The following is an 18,463-nucleotide window of genomic DNA, read 5'->3' on the forward strand; positions in this document are numbered from 1 at the left end:
TTGGGGAGTGGACCAATTATTGTCAGTGCAAAAGGGAGCTATTTCAAGTCATCCAACTTAAAATAAATATTATCCACAATATTTTATACTCTGTGTGTATGGTGCATATCTGCATGCACACACATACCCCATTAGATATCATGTTCATTATTACTAGACTGAAATAATCAGATTAAATAGGCAGGAACACAAATACATTATATGACTTTTTCAAACGCCAACTTCAGTTTAGCATTTAATGCTTTTACTTGATGTAGCTCGACTCTGCAAGTCAGAAGGGACATAAATCACAGTTAAGGGAACCAAGTTATGTGCAAATCTGGATGGGTACTGCAAAATATGTTTAATTCACCATAGTTAACACTACAGGGGATGTTTGATTTACAAGCGTCTCAAACAGGCAAGGGAAAGGAATTTTCTAAGGTCTTTTGAGAAGTCCCCATTTGGTCTCCAGTACCTAACCAGAAGCGCAATATGTTCTCAATAGTTTATGTCAGATAAACTATTTCATGAAAGCAAAATGAGGCAAGCAATGTATGTGGGGATTTCTCCTAACTCTAAGATTTTACTGTCAGTCCCATAATTGCATCAGTTACAAACTCACTTAGTAGAGGAACAGGAATCATGCTTGTAGCTCTTACAGCTGGTCAGGAAATTTCCTTTAATTAATTTAGGAGAAATCCAGGGCTGGTACAAGACATTTTGCTGCCTCAGGCAGAGCAGAAACCCCTATCCAACCCTCAAGTGTGTGTGTTTATGACTGTCTTATGTGAAAGAAACAAGACCAGTTCCAAATACAAAAAGTTGTGCTTCTTCCAGTTTTGGATTACTCCTATGATAAGAGCATTCTTCAACAGAAAAAAACATGAAAACATTAGCCAGAGATTGTAATATCACCACACTTGATACAAATAAATAAATGATGGACAAAGAGTGCAACTGTGGTTGCTCTGCTTTTGGTTGCTGAACAATGTGTGAAGTAGAAGCTCCTGAATCTCTCCTGTATAATTTCTATAACTCTGTGCAATGGAGGCTGGTCCCTTATGGCTCCTGGGGCACAGCCCTCCAGATGAGAATGTGAAGCAATTTTTTCTCTCCTCAAAACCTCAAAGCTATTTCTGTTCCACACACAGTTTATAATTTCTTGAACATACAGAGGCTTGTGAAGGCATTTTTGTCAATCCCCTGTTCTCTGGCCAATCAACTGCCTGTTGCCTGGCCAGTCAGCTCTCTGCACCATTCAGCAAATCCTAATCCAAAAGTGTCACTGTGGAAATGAGGTTCCATCTAGATTGCCTGCCTGTCAGCCCCACTATGAAGTCTCCTACTCCATCTGTTATTATGAGGCTTATCCAGCACAGTGAATATAGCAGATTAGGGAGGCGTCAAGCTGTGGTAACCTTAGCCTGATTCTGAGCATGCTCAGAGCTGTTGCCCTGAAGGCCAGATCTCTTCATAGCTAACTAGAGAAGCAACAGGGAGTGTTTCCTACTTTGAGCTTTTTTGTTTAGTTTAGGGGGGCTTCTGTGACCTTGCAAGCTAGTGAGCAAGCAAACAAACAGTAGTGAGTCTCTTTTTATCATAAATACTTTTTTTACTTATTCATTGTACATTTATTTTTGTGAATTGGGAGGAGAAATTGTGTATGGCTTGTGTATGTGTTGCAACAGATTCTGTGTTAGCCATTTCCCAGCATTCACTCATTAAAACCTGTGTGAAGCAGGGCAGGTTGACATGAGCCACTTCTGGAGAGGCTTGCGGAATTGGGAGTTGGAGGCACTGCTTGGCAGTGGTTCCGCTCCTACTTAGCGGGTCGTCTCCAGAAGATAGTGCTTGGGGAACATTGCTCGACACCGTGGGTTCTCCAATGTGGGGTCCCGCAGGGTTCGGTTCTGTCTCCCATGCTTTTTAACATTTATATGAAGCCGCTGGGGGCGGTCATCAGGAGTTTTGGAGTGCGTTGTCATCAGTATGCTGATGACACGCAGCTCTACTTCTCCTTTACATCTTCTTCAGGTGAGGCAGTCGACGTGCTGAACCGTTGCCTGGCCGCGACAATGGACTGGATGAGAACTAACAAACTGAGACTCAATCCTGACAAGACTGAGATGCTGTTGGTGGATGGTTTCTCTGATCGGATGGTGGATATATACCCTGTCCTGGATGGGGTTACACTCCCCCTAAAGGAACAGGTGCGTAGTCTGGGAGTCATCTTAGACTCTTCCCTCACACTTGAGGCTCATGTAGCCTCGGTGGCCCGGAATGCGTTCTACCAACTTCCCTATCTGAGTAAGGAGGACCTCTCATCAGTGGTACATGCTATGGTAACCTCGCGTCTGGACTACTGCAATGCGCTTTACGTAGGGCTACCTTTGAAGACGATTCGGAAGCTACAGCTAGTGCAAAATGCGGCGGCCAGACTGCTAACAAGAACTAAGCGGTCTGAGCATATAACACCTGTGCTAGCCCGTTTGCACTGGCTTCCAATATGCTTCCGGGCCAGATTCAAAGTGTTGGTACTTACCTATAAAGCCTTATACGGCGCGGGACCACGATATCTGTCGGAACGCCTCTCCCGATATGAACCGTCCCGTACACTACGGTCTACTACGAAGGCCCTCCTCCGGGTTCCGACTCATAGGGAAGCCCGGAGAGTGGTGACAAGATCTAGGGCCTTCTCAGTGGTGGCCCCCGAACTATGGAATGGTCTCCCCGAGGAGGTGCGCCTGGTGCCGACACTATCATCTTTTCGGCGCCAGGTTAAAACTTTTCTCTTCTCTGAGGCATTTTAATTCCTGTTAATTGTAAATTATTATATTTTGATTTTAGACTGTACAGTTTTGTGTACAGTTTTGTGTTATTTTTATTGTATTTTTAATGTTCACCGCCCAGAGAGCTGTTGCTAGTCGGGCGGTATATAAGCTTAATTAAATAAATAAATAAATAAATAAACTTGTAATTCCAGAGTATTTTCCAGGGTATTTCCAGAAATGGTGTGTGAATCTGCTTCCAACAAGCTCCTCCCTTAGCTTAAGTTCAGCTCATCTTGAATGCAGAGGAAAATGCATGCTGCTATTATTTCTAGCTTGTTTTTTGATGAGTTTTCTCAGAAACTTCTAAAATGATAAGTTTGGGCACTATGCCTGTTTGGATACGACTTCACACCCTTCCCCAAATCTGGAAAATATTCTCCCTAATCTCAGACATAACAGAGGCTGATTATGATTAGTCTGGTTTGATGTACTCTGCCCATGAGCAGAGATCATTTTTCAGGATTGAGCAATGCATTACAAATACCTTCTGCTCTTTTCTTCTGTGACCTGGCTCAAATGAAACAATTTTTTCGCTATTGGTTAAAATACTTTGTTCTTTTAATTTAGAGACAAAAAGTGTTTTGCATAATGAAAAGTTAAATTGATTTTTGGGAGAGGAAAACTGCATGCAACTGGAAGCAAGCGTGCCTCACATTTTGAACGTTTTGTGTGTGTGTTTAGTTTTTTGACAATGGATGCGTAGATGTAATCAATACATGAATTCAAAAGCTTATGTCATGTGTTATGGCTTAATTTCTAAATAAGAGGTGTGCAGTTAATCTTGTCTAAAAATCATACTTGGCCATCTTATGTGGAAGGTCTTTGTGATGTTCTTGCTTGTAGGGTAAATATGGTAAGTGCTGTTTATATAGAAGACATATGGTAAGTGGAGTGAAAGAGGAGGGGGGAGTACATGAGCAGTAGAATGCTGGATGATTGGCTGAGCGTTTGAATGGCTGGGAGTATAAATGGAAGAATGACAGTTGAATCTGGGTGGTGTTTAGGAGGGGTGTTTTGAAGGTGTTTGGAAGTGGTGAATTGAGGAGGTGGATGGTGGTCGGTGTTGTTGATGAGAGTGAGTCAGTTCTGAGGCAATTAGTAAGAAGTCAAGTACCTAACAGAATATAGATGAAACCATACGCTTGTGAAATATTCTAAAAGTAATCTTGTTATTTCTAATTCTTAATAAATATATCACTTGGTTAAACATAAGCCTGATTCTTTCAGCTGGGAAACACATACCAGGGAGGATAGCAAGTAACCAAGGCTGAACAGTTGTATCGAATGGTGGCAGCGGCAGATCGGAGGAAAGTGTATCCAGTCCCACAGAGAAACCCAGGGCTGTATGCTTCAGTGCAAGAGGCTGCAGCGGGGTTTGGAAATTACCTATACCCATAGACACAAGGTATCGAGATAGCCTGGCAGGGACTAAGACACAGTCTAGGTTATAAGAGATACAGAGTGTGGGGTAGTAAGGCCTAGCAGGGGGAATTGTTGAAATCTGTGCTAGAGCTGTAAAGGGTAAGAAGAAAACCTGACGTTCCTGTCTGCTGGTAGCCACAAGTGAGAGCTTCACAGGTGATGCCGGGGGAGGACGTCACAGTCTTCCATTGTCCATAGATGTGCAGAGAATTTATATACATATTAGTGAAAAGACAGGGGCACTCTGCACACGTGTAATGGCACACTTTCCTAAATAAGTGCTGTATAAGTTCTATTGTGATAGAAGCAGCAAGGTTAAAAATTGCAGGCATACCAAGTCAAAATGTTACAAGCCACCACTGAGTATGTGCATACTAAGGGCATGCATCAGATCTGTGTGTAAGCCAAATAATGAGGCAAATTTAAGTGAGGATTGAAGCATAATGTTAATAGTCCCCCCCCCCAAAGTTGGATCAGGGCCCTCACAAAGCCACAGAGTGCTCTGTCACACTGTTTTTCTGCACTTTTTTTTGGAGAAAATAGCTGTATTTTTCATTTATCTTTCTGTCTAGGTCCACGGGTGTTGCAAGAAGTGAAATGTTGCCTGAAGAGCTCTGGATCATGTTTTGTCAAATACAGCAGCAAAGGAGTTTTCTTTTTTTAAGTTAAAAGCTTATTTAAAAAAAAAATCCTACATTGCTCTGCTTTAACACCCGCCCCAAAAAAGAGAGCTTTCCAGAACTTCGCAGAAAGCATTCTAGACAGCATCATATTTTAAAGCTTATATTGGAGGCCTGTAAGGCCTATCAGGATATACAGATGAAGCCTGCGAGGCCTGTTGGAGGACACTGAAAACTAAGGGCAGTGTGAAGCTGCAAGGTATTTTTAAAAAATGTACAAACAAAAGCACACACACACTCATCCAGCTCTTGATTATTTTAAGGTAAGAAAGAACAAGAGGCAACGCTGCTCCCTGCCTCATAAGGGACTATGGAAGAAAGTGAATCCCTTTTACTTCCCCCATGAAAAAAAACCCACTGGACCTATTTGTCTGCAATTTGTCAGGCTTAACCCATTCTGGAAGGGCTCATGTGCCTGTGAATTTCATCCACTTTGGCCAAAAGAGGAAACAGTTACAGCCATTTTTAGGTTCCCCATTATAATGAATGGGCAAACACAGTTTCATTTTATACAGAGTGGCTCAGGAGTAGAATTACAGACTGAAGCCAAGAGTGCACAGAGCAATTCAGAAACAAATCAGAATTTTTAAAAATGCACAGATACAGATAGAAGGCACCTCATCTAGCTCTTCTTACAGGATATGAACAAGTTCCCACTTGTTATATTACACGTGAGATATGAGAGGTGGGGAAGAAAGGAAGCCTGAAGCATGACTGCTGTTGCTGCTTTTCTGAATGCTCAAAGCCCTTCAAAAAGATTATGTGTTCATTGAGTGAAGTCCTCAAGTTCAGAGTAGCCTGTCTGAGGTCCATACGAGATACGCATGAAGTGGGAAATCTATGGTTGTATCCCCTACTTTATTTTTAACTTTAAAGCAGACCCAGGGGTCTGCAATTTTAATTAAAGCAGCAGTGGAGGAAAGTGGTGGTTTAACCTTTTGACTCGCCTGTTTTCTCCATCTAATTCCCCCTCCCATATGTTTAGCCATGCCAGGGAAAAATTCAGGTAGGAATATAGAACAGTGTCTTATACCAGGTCAGCAAATTTATCTATCTCGCCTAATCTTGTCTACTCCAAGAGTGAGGATCCTTTTTGGCCTGAGGACTGCCAACCCTCCTGGGGCTGCATGCCATTCACACATACAGAACACACCCATAAGTCCTGTTCAGGCATTTGTCCTCCTCGCGTGTAAAGAAACACGCAAGAGATGCAAAGCATACATCCAAACTGCACCCTCTCCAGCACATCATCCAGTGTGGTAGTAATAGCTTTCCACATGTTTGAGGACAAAGGTCTGAAGTGGGGAGCCTCCTCTACTTACATGATTTAGAACCCACCCCTGGCCTACAATGAACAGCAATGGCTCTCCAGAGTTCCAGACAGGAATCTTCCCCAGCCTACCTGTCAATGCCAGGCATTGAGTTTGGGCCTTCTGCATACAAGCATATGCTCTACGCCTCTACCACTGAGCTATGGTCCCTCTCCAGTAGAGATACAGGTACCTACACCATGCATGTATTTTTTCCTCAGTGAGCTAATAACCACTCTGGAGGACCAATTTAAACTGCAAAAGTGACACTGAGGAGGAAAGTTAAACCCCCTCTATCTCTGCTGCTATTCTAAGCAAAATCAAAACCATGGCATAACTGCTTTAAAGTAATTTTTATAAAAAACAAGATCATCCCTCTTTTAACCTCAAGTAGAATATAAAACTCCTGTTAGTTTTCTCATGGAAGATATAGCTGTTATTCCCATTCAGACAATATGGGATTGTGCAGCACCGTCAACATTAAAGACTCCCAGCGACTTTCTACCGGCCAAGGAGGAAAGTCAGTGAGGGAAGCAGCCTCGGCCCTAAAACCTTTCTTTCTCTGTTATGCACCTGAAGCAATTCACAGCTCTACCCAGACTTGCTTCTCTGCTAGAGATCAGACATCTTGACACATGGTGCGCAAAATAATATAACAGCATGGCTGTGGGATTTCAGGTGATGCCTTTGCATGGGCTTCCGTAAACTCAAAGAAACAAACCTACCACTGATTCTCTCATCTTCTCAGGAAGTCGATCTGTTTGTGAATCTTCCAAATGTTGATGTAGAAAGTGAGGAAAATATTTACATTGAATAAGTGACCTAGTTAAAAAAAAACTCAATTAGGACATTTTCATATAGCAGCTTGTTAATTACCTATCTATAGGGTTCTACAGAGGAAAGCAATCTAGGCCTATGTTTTCTAACCCGTCTGGGCAAACAATGGGGAATCAGCAGACCAGTATGTGAGCACCACCCAGTCTCTAATGTACCACTGTGACCAGTGGCAGAAGCTTGTCGCCACCCAGCAGACTGTCACATGAGCTGCCACTGGATGTGATCATAAAAGATGGAAGTGTTTCAGGATGTGGCTGAAAGTGGCTGCTCAGGAACGCAGGCCTGAATAGTCCCACAAGCCACTACGGGACTGTTTTTAATACAAGTATTGCCTTGTTCTTTCTTCCCACAGTCCCCACGACTGCGATCACATGAGGGAGAGAATGGAGATGAGGCCATTGGCTTTGCGCCTTCCCACATGTCTCTTGTCACTGTTCCTGCAGCTCTCCACATGTTGGGAACTGAATATCAACAGCAGTGAGCCTGCTCTACTTAAATAGGTGTCCATGCAATAGTAATAATCATAAACCCTGGAAGATCAGGGTTCTACATTGCGCAGGGTGCCTCCTCAAGTAGATCAGGTACCCTGTGCAGGCATTCAGCCCCCAACACATGGTGGGTTGCAGGGATGGGGATATGCAGATGGGATCTATGTTTTTATCCCAGCTCTCCCCGTCATGCAGTGGTTAATTGGGGGCAGAGAAGAGAATGTGTAAATAGGACTTAAATGAACACAAAATATGAGGCAGATCTGTATTATTTCTATGGTGTGAACTTGCCCTCATATCTCACCATATTTACAAAAAATCTTCTTTACACATATGCTGTATGCACTACAGGGAATCACTTGAAAACAATCTGAGAGTAGATTTAGGGTTTTTGTGAAATTACACTTAATTTTAGTGCCTCTCTTCTTTCAAGCAGTCATAATTTAGAGGTTCAAAAACCGTTATATCAGTTGGGGGAGGGATGCTAATTTCTAATTTAGTTTTATGTTCCAGCTTCTTTTTCATCTTCATGGCACTGCATCTCCTCTTACAATCCTTTGAATACCTTTTAATTTAGTTCAAAGTAATTGGGGGGGCGCAGGGAGGATTATGCACTTTAATCATGGTTAGCCCATGAATATTTGATGCTTTTTAAATATCAGAAATAAGTGTTTTAATCCCAAATAAGATATTTAAGAGCAGTTCAAACTGCAGAGATGTGATTAAAGGTATTAGAGGAGATTAGAAACTGTACAAGGCAACCAAGCTATAATGTCAAGGACACAACATTCCTAATTTAAAGAAAAAGGCCGGAGCTTTGGTTTTATAAATAAGAATTAATGAAAAGTGAGTGTACTTTTTAAAAAAAGGAAAAACATATACGTATATTTAGGCATTAGGTGTATGACCTGGTCTGGGAGGGGTTGCACTCCCTCTGAATGAACAGGTTCATAGTCTGGGAGTGCTCCTGGATTCCAGCTTGTCAGTTGTGTGGCTAGGAGTGCTTATGACCAACTGAGGCTGATTCACCAGCTATGGCCATTCCTAGACTGGGATAGCCTATCCTCAGTTGTCCATGCTCTGGTGACTTCCCATCTGGACTACCGTAATGTGCTGTATGTGAGGCTGCCCTTCAAGACAGTCCAGATACTGCGGCTAGGGCAGAATGTGGCTGTTAGACTGGTATGTGGGGAAGCCTGATGGGACCATGTGTCACCAGTCCTGAAGCGCTGCACTGGCTGCCAGTGAATTACTGGGACCAATTCAAGATGTTAATACTAGCATATAAAGCCCTAAATGGCTTGGGACCCAAGTAGCTAAAAGAACACCTTCCCCAATATCAACCGTGTTGGACTCTATGATTGGCAGGCAAAATCTTGTTTGTGGTGCTGCCACAGAGCGTTGCCTGGTTGACGTTGACCCATGGCAGAGCCTTTTCAGTGGTGGATCCACATTTGTGGAATGCCCTCCCCAGAGAGGTAAATCTGTCTCCATCACTATTAGCTTACAGGAGGAATTTTAACACATTCTTGTCTACCCAGGCATTTGATGACTGTAGGGGACTGTTCGTGGCAACCTGAAGATCATTGATGAAAGAATGTTTTTAAGCTGTGTTTTACAATATTTTAACTGTGTTCTGGAATCTTTTAAATTGTAATTGTGTTTTGGAATGTTTTAAATTGTTTTAGTATGTTTTTCTTTTTCTTATTAAATTGTTTTGTTTATATTTGCCACCCCGGGCTCCTTCGGGAGGAAGGGCAGGAAATAAATTCAATAAATAATCATTTTTGGAAGTTTAAAGTGATAATGGGTGGTTATTCCATTCCTGTGCCGCCTACCGCAGAAACTCTTGTTGCAAAATCTGTGCAGACTTGAGCTTCCCAGAGCATCACTGGTACCAGTGAGTCAGCTCATCAGTTGTGTGGATGTGCAAGTACATAAGTCATATGGAGGTACGTTTAGTGTGCCAACCCAGTCTAAGTTCATTTAGATAGAAGAAACTTTCTACATTCTCTCCTAAAGAAACAAGCCTACCATCTCTCTCATAAAAATGTAAAAATTGACTTTCTGAATCTAACCAAAAGTCAGCCTAGCTTAATAGTTTCTAACCATAGGGAACCCTCTCCCTTCCGATTTTCCTGCCAATTTTCCTCCTGCAGCTATGCATTCAGGGAAAACAACAGTAATAGCAAACAAGCAGCTTGTCTGCCATTATCAAAGTTTTTTCCCCAAGGGACCCTTGATAAGCTGCTGAAGGATTCTGAGGGTCTCTTAGAAATACTCTGTTTCTGCATTTCTCTGGTTCTGCAGTGCCCAGCTAGATTATCATGGGAAATTCATAAACATGCCATGAAAGGTATAGACACCCCTACTTGTTTTCCCCCACCATATAGTAAACAGAGAGTTAAAATATGGAATTTGCTACAAGAAGACATGGTGAGGGGTTCCAAGTTCGACAGCTTCAAAAGAGGGTTAGACAAATCCATGAAGGATAATGCTATCAGTGGCAACCCATAATGATGAATGTATTGCCTCCAAGACCAGAGGCAGCAGTATACCTCTCAATACCACTTGCTGAGGAATACCATTGTGAGAGGGCTATTGTGCTTATTTATGCCGTGCTTATGGGCTTCCCACACACATCTGGTTGGCTGCAATGGGAAACAGGATATTGAACTAGATACGCTTTCAGCCTAATCCAGCAGGGCCCTTTTTATGCTCTTATGTGGACGGGAAAATACTTCTGAACGTGGAGGTTTCATTCTTAGTTATCATGGCTGATAGCATGGATGGTTTTATTAATAAGGGTTTTTTATTTATAAAAAGCTGTGTTTTTCATATTTTATTTTGTTTTATAATATATTTTAGAGGCACGTTACCTTGTACTGAAAAGTAAAATCTAATAACTAAATAAATATTCACCAATAGACTGAGGACTAGGACCCATGCTATATTACTCTTCAGGAGGAAACCATGCCCTCATGGCAACCCGTGACCATTAATATCTAGGAGCATACACCATGCTGATCAGAGCTATCATATTATCCAAGGGTAGCCATCATTCCTGACCATGCTGACTATCCTGATGGGTGTTGGAGAACAACAACATCTGGAAGAGACCAGGTTGGCTACCCTTGGTATTATCACTTCCCCACCACCTGCAGCCAATTACATAGAACAGGTTTGGGGACACTCACAAAGTGATTGCCCATACTCACATAGTGAATGCTCCTAGATGTTAAGGAGGTCAGGAGAGGGGAGGACTTGTCAGTGGGATGCTGTTTTTGGTAACATCCCAGTGGCAAATGTAACTTTTCCTCTAGTTCCAACTCTCCATAACTGTAAATAATGAAACAACAATATGCCAGTAGCCATCACATGTTCCAATGGCAATGAATCCCATAGGCTAATTTTTGTACTGCCTGTTTCTGTTTTTCCTGAACCTATCACTAGTTGAGTTCAGTGGATGATCCTAAGTTCAAGAATTTTGAGTAGAATGTCAACTGGGAGAGAATGTTTGGACCCTATCTATGGAAGCCTACCCCCAAATACTGAATATTAAACTTTGTATTTCCATTTTTTCCTCTCACAATCGCTCTCTGGCAAATTACAGTAAAAGCATTACCTGGCAACCAGTTCAATTAATCCATGCATTTGCTACCCTTGCCTCTATCGGCCTTTTGGGCCTTCTAGAAGGAGTTGTAAAGAACAAAAGAACATAGGAAGAGCCTGTTGGATCATGCCAATAGCCCATCTAGTCCAGCCTCCTGTTCTCACAGTGGCCAACCAGATGTCTATGGGAAATCCATAAGCAGGACCTGAACACGAGAGTACTCTCCCCTCTTGCAGTTTTCCCAGCAATTGGTATTTGAAAGCATGCTGTGTCTGACCATAAAGGTAAAGCATAGCCATCATGGCTAGTAGCCATTGATAGCCTTATCCTCCATTAATTTGTCTAATCCTTTTTTAAAGCCACCCAAGTTGCTGGTCATCACTGCCTCCATACATCAGTATTACACACAGTGTGGAGGGCAACCAGCATGTACACAGGTCTTTTATCATTTTTTGCTATGTAAACATTTGCCATGTGGAGCAGGTCTGAGCACTAGCTTAAAACTAGCCTACCACACAGCTCAAAAGCGCATCATTCAATTAATTTTATTTTAAAGGTGCATCAATATACGCTTTAGAAGCAAAGATCATTTTCAAAATTGCTGATGACTTACATTAAAACAGATGGGTCACTACTTTGCCTACTAAGATGATATGAAAGTGCAACTAAAAGGCCACAGAAAGCAGAGAACAATGCAGGAATGTGTTGAGCATCCCATGGCTCCTGCAGAAGTAGATGGGAAAAAATGCCTTTAAGTTCAACGGTTACTCCACTCATTAGAATAATTATATTGTATCTCATTTTGTCTAATTTAATCTTGCTCCAAACCTGTAGACTCAAAAGCACAATGAATAATTTAAAATAAATAAATCTCATTTTCCCTCCAGTGCAGTGACATGTAGTGGTCTAAAATGCAATACCTAAGAGTGCAAAGTAGTCTATAAAAGAAAATGGCTTCTGTCATTTGTTTAGTAGAGTCAACTGTTCCCTTATTCGCTCTATAAAATCACACCTGCATTTTGGATTTGCAATCTAGCCCCACATAAGCAGCTTCATGGGGCAAAACATAGGTGTTAAGTAACTGCCATCATAGTTCTGACCACCAACACAAAGCTAGAAATAATGTAAGTTGTGTTGGTAGGAGTGGACTAACTGGAACTGTGCAGGGAGCTGCCTCACACCAACAGCAAGCTGTAGGGAGCAGCCTTTGAGCATGGGCTTGCATTTCAAACAACTATGGCTATTGTTTGCACATACAAATTGGTCCTTATTATGCCAACATCCAGTGGTTCGTTATTGAATAGGCAGCCATGCCATTCTTCACTTTCTTGTACTACTTCTGCTTTGAGATTAATTTCCCATCAGCTCAATGCAAGAATCGGTACATATTCAAAGCCAAATCTCTCAGGCAGTGGTGGCTGGTGACTCCATATCAGTGGGGCAGTGGAATCCCTTCCGGGTTTTAGTCTGAACTTACAAACATGCACAACACCTTGGACAGATTCTTGTAAGTTCGGACTAAAATCCGGAGGAGATTCCACTGCCCCACTGATATGGAGTCACCAGCCACCACTGCTCTAAGGGAAAGTATGAAGAAAAATCACAACATATTCATTTTGACATCTATGACCATCCTGTCATTCAATATAGATAGTGAGAAAAATTTGAAAGCTATTTCCAACATTCATATCTCTAATAGCTGTAGAAAAGACCTCAAAAGTATCCAATTTAGAGAAGATTTATCAATTTACAACCTGTCTCCAAAACTTTCTCACATATTTTGAAATACTGATAAATGTTGAAAGTGTTTTCCACTGCTTTTCTATCAATGGAACTTAATGGAATCATGGCTTTATTTTAAATATGCATCTGTGGATATCAAGTCTTGTTTTAAAAATCTGCTGTGCATTCTTGCTGCTTGGAGAGTATCTTTACATTCTACACTTTGCCACTCTGAAACTTTAATTAAGACAAAATAGTCAAAGTTATGAATTAAGTTCCTGGTACTAAAAGGCAGGCATTACAAACCACTTCATGCCTCATTAATATGATTGATAAGTGTGAAAGTTTAAATATCCAACTCCACCTGTTAAGAAAGCCTTGAACAGTAACTAGCTATGGGAACCTGTAAATCACTTTTGTGGACATTTCCCTCAGTAATCATGAGAACATATGCACAGGATGCACACTAGCAGATGTACTGCCAAGAAGTGTTCCTAAAAGCAGGGGTAGTGCATCAGTTTCCAGTGAAGACTTAGGTAGTGGACAACACTAGTCGCTTGAAAAGCAGCCAGAATGGTTTTTCTGGCTGTTTTGACGCAACACTGCCCTCCGCTGGGCATAGCTCCCTTCCCCACTGCTGCCTTCAGGCCTTTCAGGACCACCCACAGCAAAGCGATGGGCCAGTCACTGTCTCTACCTGAAACTGCAGCAAAGTGTTTCCATTGGCTACATCTGGAAGACAAAGGGGTCGATCTACCAATCAGTTGCAAAACCTCCCTGAAGCTGAATTTACACACACACTGGAGCTGATCCAATGAGATTTTAAGAGGGGCAGAGTTTGACCAGCATTGTGTGCCCCCGTTTTGAGAAAAGAGAGGTAGATACCCCCAGGAACTGGCACAACACTAAGTGTATCTCTACCCTTACTGCAAAATAAGTAGTTGGACATGAAGAACTAACAATTGTAGACTAACAGCAACCATACCCAAAAGGGTGTGAGGAAGTTAATTGGGCAGCATCACTGACTTCATGAAGTACCATCATAATTCGATGTTGGCACCATGACTTGGGAACTACAAACTGTCACATGTAAGCCTACACTCAATTGATTTTGTGGCTAATTTCATGAGAGCTGAAGGCTGAGGAACACCCCATCAAAAAACTGGAGTGGGGTCTCATTAGGCAGTAGGTGGACAGTCCATGCATCCCATGGTAAAACTGCAAAAAAGATGATGGCTGTCCTTCCTTTGGATTCAGAGGATGGACAGGTTAGAGTCTCCATATCACTGCTAGTTCCCTCACAGAGGGCAGAACTCCTATCATAGTTCTGAAAATTATTCTGCATGCCACTATCTTCTGAAGCCAAGCAGTTGCCAAAACAATGTTTCAGTGCTTATGAGGGTGCTGAAGACTCAGAGGTGGGGCCATAGTTTGGTAACAATGCACATGCATTGCATGCAGAAGGTCCCACCTTCAACTGAATCACATTTCAATACATGCACTAGATTCTAGCTCTATCCAGTGCTCCAAGAGAACTACTCAAAAGCAAGGGTATAATGGAGTAGTCATGAGCTCTGAGACATTCTGTAGCCAAACACAAATCCTCTGGCTCTCTTATCTGAGACATTTAGGTTACATTCCGGGTTGGTGAACTAGTCTCATCAACAGACGGCAAGATATACAAGCCCACATAGGGTGCAGAAATGGGAGCCCTGCTTTCAACTTCACCCGAAAGTCATATATGATGATGTCATTATTATAATGTCACTACACACTAAGGCTGCAATCCAGCACATGTCTACTCAGAAGTAAGTTCCATTGGCTTCAATGGGACTTGCTCCCAGGTAAGTGTGTACTGGACTGTGGCCTAAGTGTTAGAAGGTATGGGTTATTTGTAGCGACATCAAAGAAGCCAACCAAGTTGCTAAATAGATTTTCATGTGGACAGGAAGCCAAGTAGACTCTACAGAGTTTTAAGGGCCCTCCACAGCAATGTGTACTGCCCTAGGATTAACAGAAGCCAAATAAATTAGTAAAAATTTGGAACACAAGAGGAAACATGCACATTTGCATAATTATTAAAGTGCAGTGTGAACACAACCCTGGTTTTATTTCCAGCCATCATCACAGCCCTTTAGCAGAGAGTTCCACAGGTCCCTTATACACGGCATGAAATTGTGTTTTGTTTGCTTTAACCCCGTTAGATCTTACATTTCACAGACAGCAGAATGTAATATGAAAAGGAACATGGGTGTTCCTTCTTTGTTTTTCCCAAATATTTTTTTATCCTCTGCCCTGCATCTGCTTCGTTTTGAAAGTGCTCTGATCAAATTATCTCTGTGCATGTAGAAGACATTCCAGTCCTATTGCCGTGCATTACACTTTTGCTTCCAGTTCTCTCAGATCTTTTTGGAAATGGGATGAAGAGAACCTTGTACCATTGCTCTGTAGGTCAGTTGTATGATACTGTTCCATTTTATTTTTCAGAAATTATTATAACTGATTTTCCTGAAAAAATCAATGCTGGCCACATTATCACCTCATCAACCAAATTGTTCTTCCTTTATTTATTATTTTCATTTTTCTGTGACCACCTGCACTGGTCATAGGGCAAGTAGATTCTCTGGAAAGAAAGTGGTCTTTTGTGTTATTATTTATTTATTATTTATTTGATTTGTTAGTCGCACATCTGGCTGGTTGTCCAGCCACTCTGGACACTCTGTTATTATACATTCTATCTATGCAGACTACAAGGAATACAGACAGCAAAGCACTGTGCAATGTGGGCATCCTTTCTACTGAAATGGGAGCATGTGCCACCCCATTGCAAGAATGCCCTGAAATGAAAATGAAAGACATTTAAGGCCATGTTTAAAAGGAAATCAGGTTTAACACAAGCCTTCACTTCAGCTCACACTGCATAAAGAGGTATGAACATTCCAATGCCAGGTTAGAAGATGAAATAAATTGCATCATTTCTGCTTAAGAGTATATTTTTTTTAAAAAACCACAAGGTCATAAAAATTCAAATTAGGCATAATTTTCCTGTGTGAACAGAAAGTCTGCAGTTAATATGTGTAATTTGCAGCAGATATCTTGTAAATCTTTTGCAGCGCTCTCCAAATTCAGGGTAACATTATAAGCACATTTCAAAGCAGTATGAAGTCTAGCCTATGGGCAAGATTGCTTATCTACAAAGCCACCTGCCTGGTGTAATTTAGATGATTGTTCTGTGAAAAGATGTGCAAATGGCAGAACATTTTTAAAAGGATTGTCCTTAAAGCTATTGCCAAAGAAGATTTGGAAAGTCAGTTAACCCTCAGAGAACACAACTATACAAAGCAACTGATTAATGTACTTGCCTTAGATTATCATTTTCTCCTCCATAATGTCATGCAATATTTCCCAGCTCCTTCCACTTTAAATCCCTCTTTTTCAGTATTCACAAGAGATGCAGCAAAAGGCAAACTCCTCTTTGCAGGGTGGAGGAACAGGCACAAACTCCTTCCTTCCACTGTGCAACAAATGTAATGTACAATGCAGTCTCCTCATAGAAGAGGAGTGCACCAGTTTTCACAACCCCCCTTTTTTGCCAGGAGGGAAAATAATGAAAAATCAGAGTATTGTTTATAGACTGTTTATAGGGGTCTGTGGACAGAAGAAAACAAAAAAACTGAGGCTACAACCACAATAGCTTTGCTAACAAAATCCTTTGCCTCCTTACCTTTACTGCATTGAAACAGAATGCGTACAGGACTATCACAATTATGAAGCTTCGAGAAATACTATATAGAGAAGATATCATCCCAGCAGCAGCTGAAATACAAAAATCAAAATTTACTGCTTCCTATCTGGATATAGCTGCCACAATACAAATCAAAACTATGATAGATTCCCACCAATTTATAACACAGGTTCATCTCAGGCTGTTTTGCCTAGATCAGTGGTTCCCAAATTTTTTTAACCATGGACCACCTGAAAGTTGCTGAGGCAGATGACTTAATGATTTTTTTCTGCCTGCTGTAGCAATTGTAATGCACTGTGCTTGATGCTATATGGGGTTTCTTTGGGGTTTTTTGTATTTTATTGGATTACAGTTTGAATTCTATAGAATTCTACAGAATTCTATAATTCTTCTATGATTCTATAGAATTATTCTTCACAGACATGCCATGGACCACTGGTGGTCCATGGACCTCAGCTTGGGAACCCGTATAAAATCAAACAAGTTATTGGACCCAGAGAGACCAGAATACCAAACTTTAACATTATTAATCCAATACAGATTAAATTGTTTACTGAAACAATTGGGCAGCCTCAGGGAGCTCCATTGGATCTTAGTGCCTGCTCATAAAAGCAAACCCTGCCGTGGATAGATGGCTGCTGCCAGCATTGCCAACAAAGGGACAACACCAAAGTTTCTGTATACTGCCCTTTAAGTCAGTTTTGATTATAATTAGAGGGGTTTTTTTGTTTTGGATGTACACAATATAAGAAGTCACTTACCAGAACCTCCAAATAGCAGCATATCTATTTGTTCCAGGAGATATATGCAGAAAGTGTTTATTTGTGGGAAAAGGCCAAGAAGAGAAATTGCAGGAAAGCAAAATAAAAATCCTGAAATTAAACATGCAGAGAGGCACAAAATTAGATTATTGGTTGTTTACGAGTGTCACATGTGGAAAAACATGTTAGGAGAGTATGTAAACTTTTATGTCAACAAGAAGGGAGAAAAAAAGGGATTTGGAAGAACTGTTGGGATTACATCAATGCTATTACCTGCACATTCCAATTTTGTTGCTGCTGTTATTACTTTATTGAGGAGTTGCCACATAAAGAGATGTTGTAAGATATTGAATATTATAATAAAAATGTTAATAATTGCTTATCTATAATCTAAATAAAGATATGATTTGGTTAACAAAACATATGATACTACCCCCTAAATTCACATTCCTTGTGAACTCTGGAGAATGCATTAGTCTTGTTCCCTAAACCCACACATCCCCTATCCAAGTAGACTAGTAAAAAACACTGAGAGTGACAGCTTTCCAGTGACAAGATGTAGTGAAATGATTATTGGACAGAAAGTTGAACATATACAAAGGACAAACTATTATAGCCTATGGATTTATTATTGTTATTGCTATTAATTAATTATATTTATATCCCGTCCCTTCTCTGAGGAGCCCAGGGCACTAAGCAAAAACACTAAAAACATCTTAAAAACAAAACATCTTTAAAAACAACTTAAAAATAAATCTTTAAAACATCTTTTTTTTAAAAGCCTAAAAATAATTCCAACACAGGTGCAAACTGGGATAAGGTCACTACTTAAAAGGTTTGTTGAAAGAGGAAGGTCTTCAGTAGGTGCTGAAAAGACTACAGAAATGGTGCTTGTCTAATATTTAAGGAGAGGGAATTCCAAAGGGTAGGTGCCACTACACTAAAGGTCCATTTCCTTTTGTGCAGAACGGACCTCCAGATGAGATGGTATCTGCAGGAGGCCCTCAACTGCCGAGTGCAATGACTGACTGGGCATATAAGGGGTAAGATGATCTTTTAGGTATCCTGGTTC

The 18,463-nt window shown here is 41.1% G+C and overlaps 1 protein-coding gene across 3 annotated transcripts in view; it reads right to left on the minus strand.

Moving 5' to 3' along the window:
* The window catches only part of PCNX2 (pecanex 2), a 262,726-nt gene that overhangs the window by 154,899 nt on the left and 89,364 nt on the right, over positions 1-18,463 (minus strand). For all 3 annotated transcript variants that reach the window (XM_061624508.1, XM_061624507.1, XM_061624506.1), the window contains exons 14-17: positions 17,392-17,502; positions 16,610-16,701; positions 11,777-11,886; positions 6,951-7,047 (exon numbers count right to left, since the gene is read on the minus strand). In XM_061624508.1, the coding sequence (XP_061480492.1) occupies positions 6,951-7,047; positions 11,777-11,886; positions 16,610-16,701; positions 17,392-17,502 (410 nt within the window). The remainder of the gene's footprint in view (positions 1-6,950; positions 7,048-11,776; positions 11,887-16,609; positions 16,702-17,391; positions 17,503-18,463) is intronic.

This window comes from Rhineura floridana, chromosome 4, assembly GCF_030035675.1.
Source record: "Rhineura floridana isolate rRhiFlo1 chromosome 4, rRhiFlo1.hap2, whole genome shotgun sequence".
NCBI classification, from domain to species: domain Eukaryota; kingdom Metazoa; phylum Chordata; class Lepidosauria; order Squamata; family Rhineuridae; genus Rhineura; species Rhineura floridana.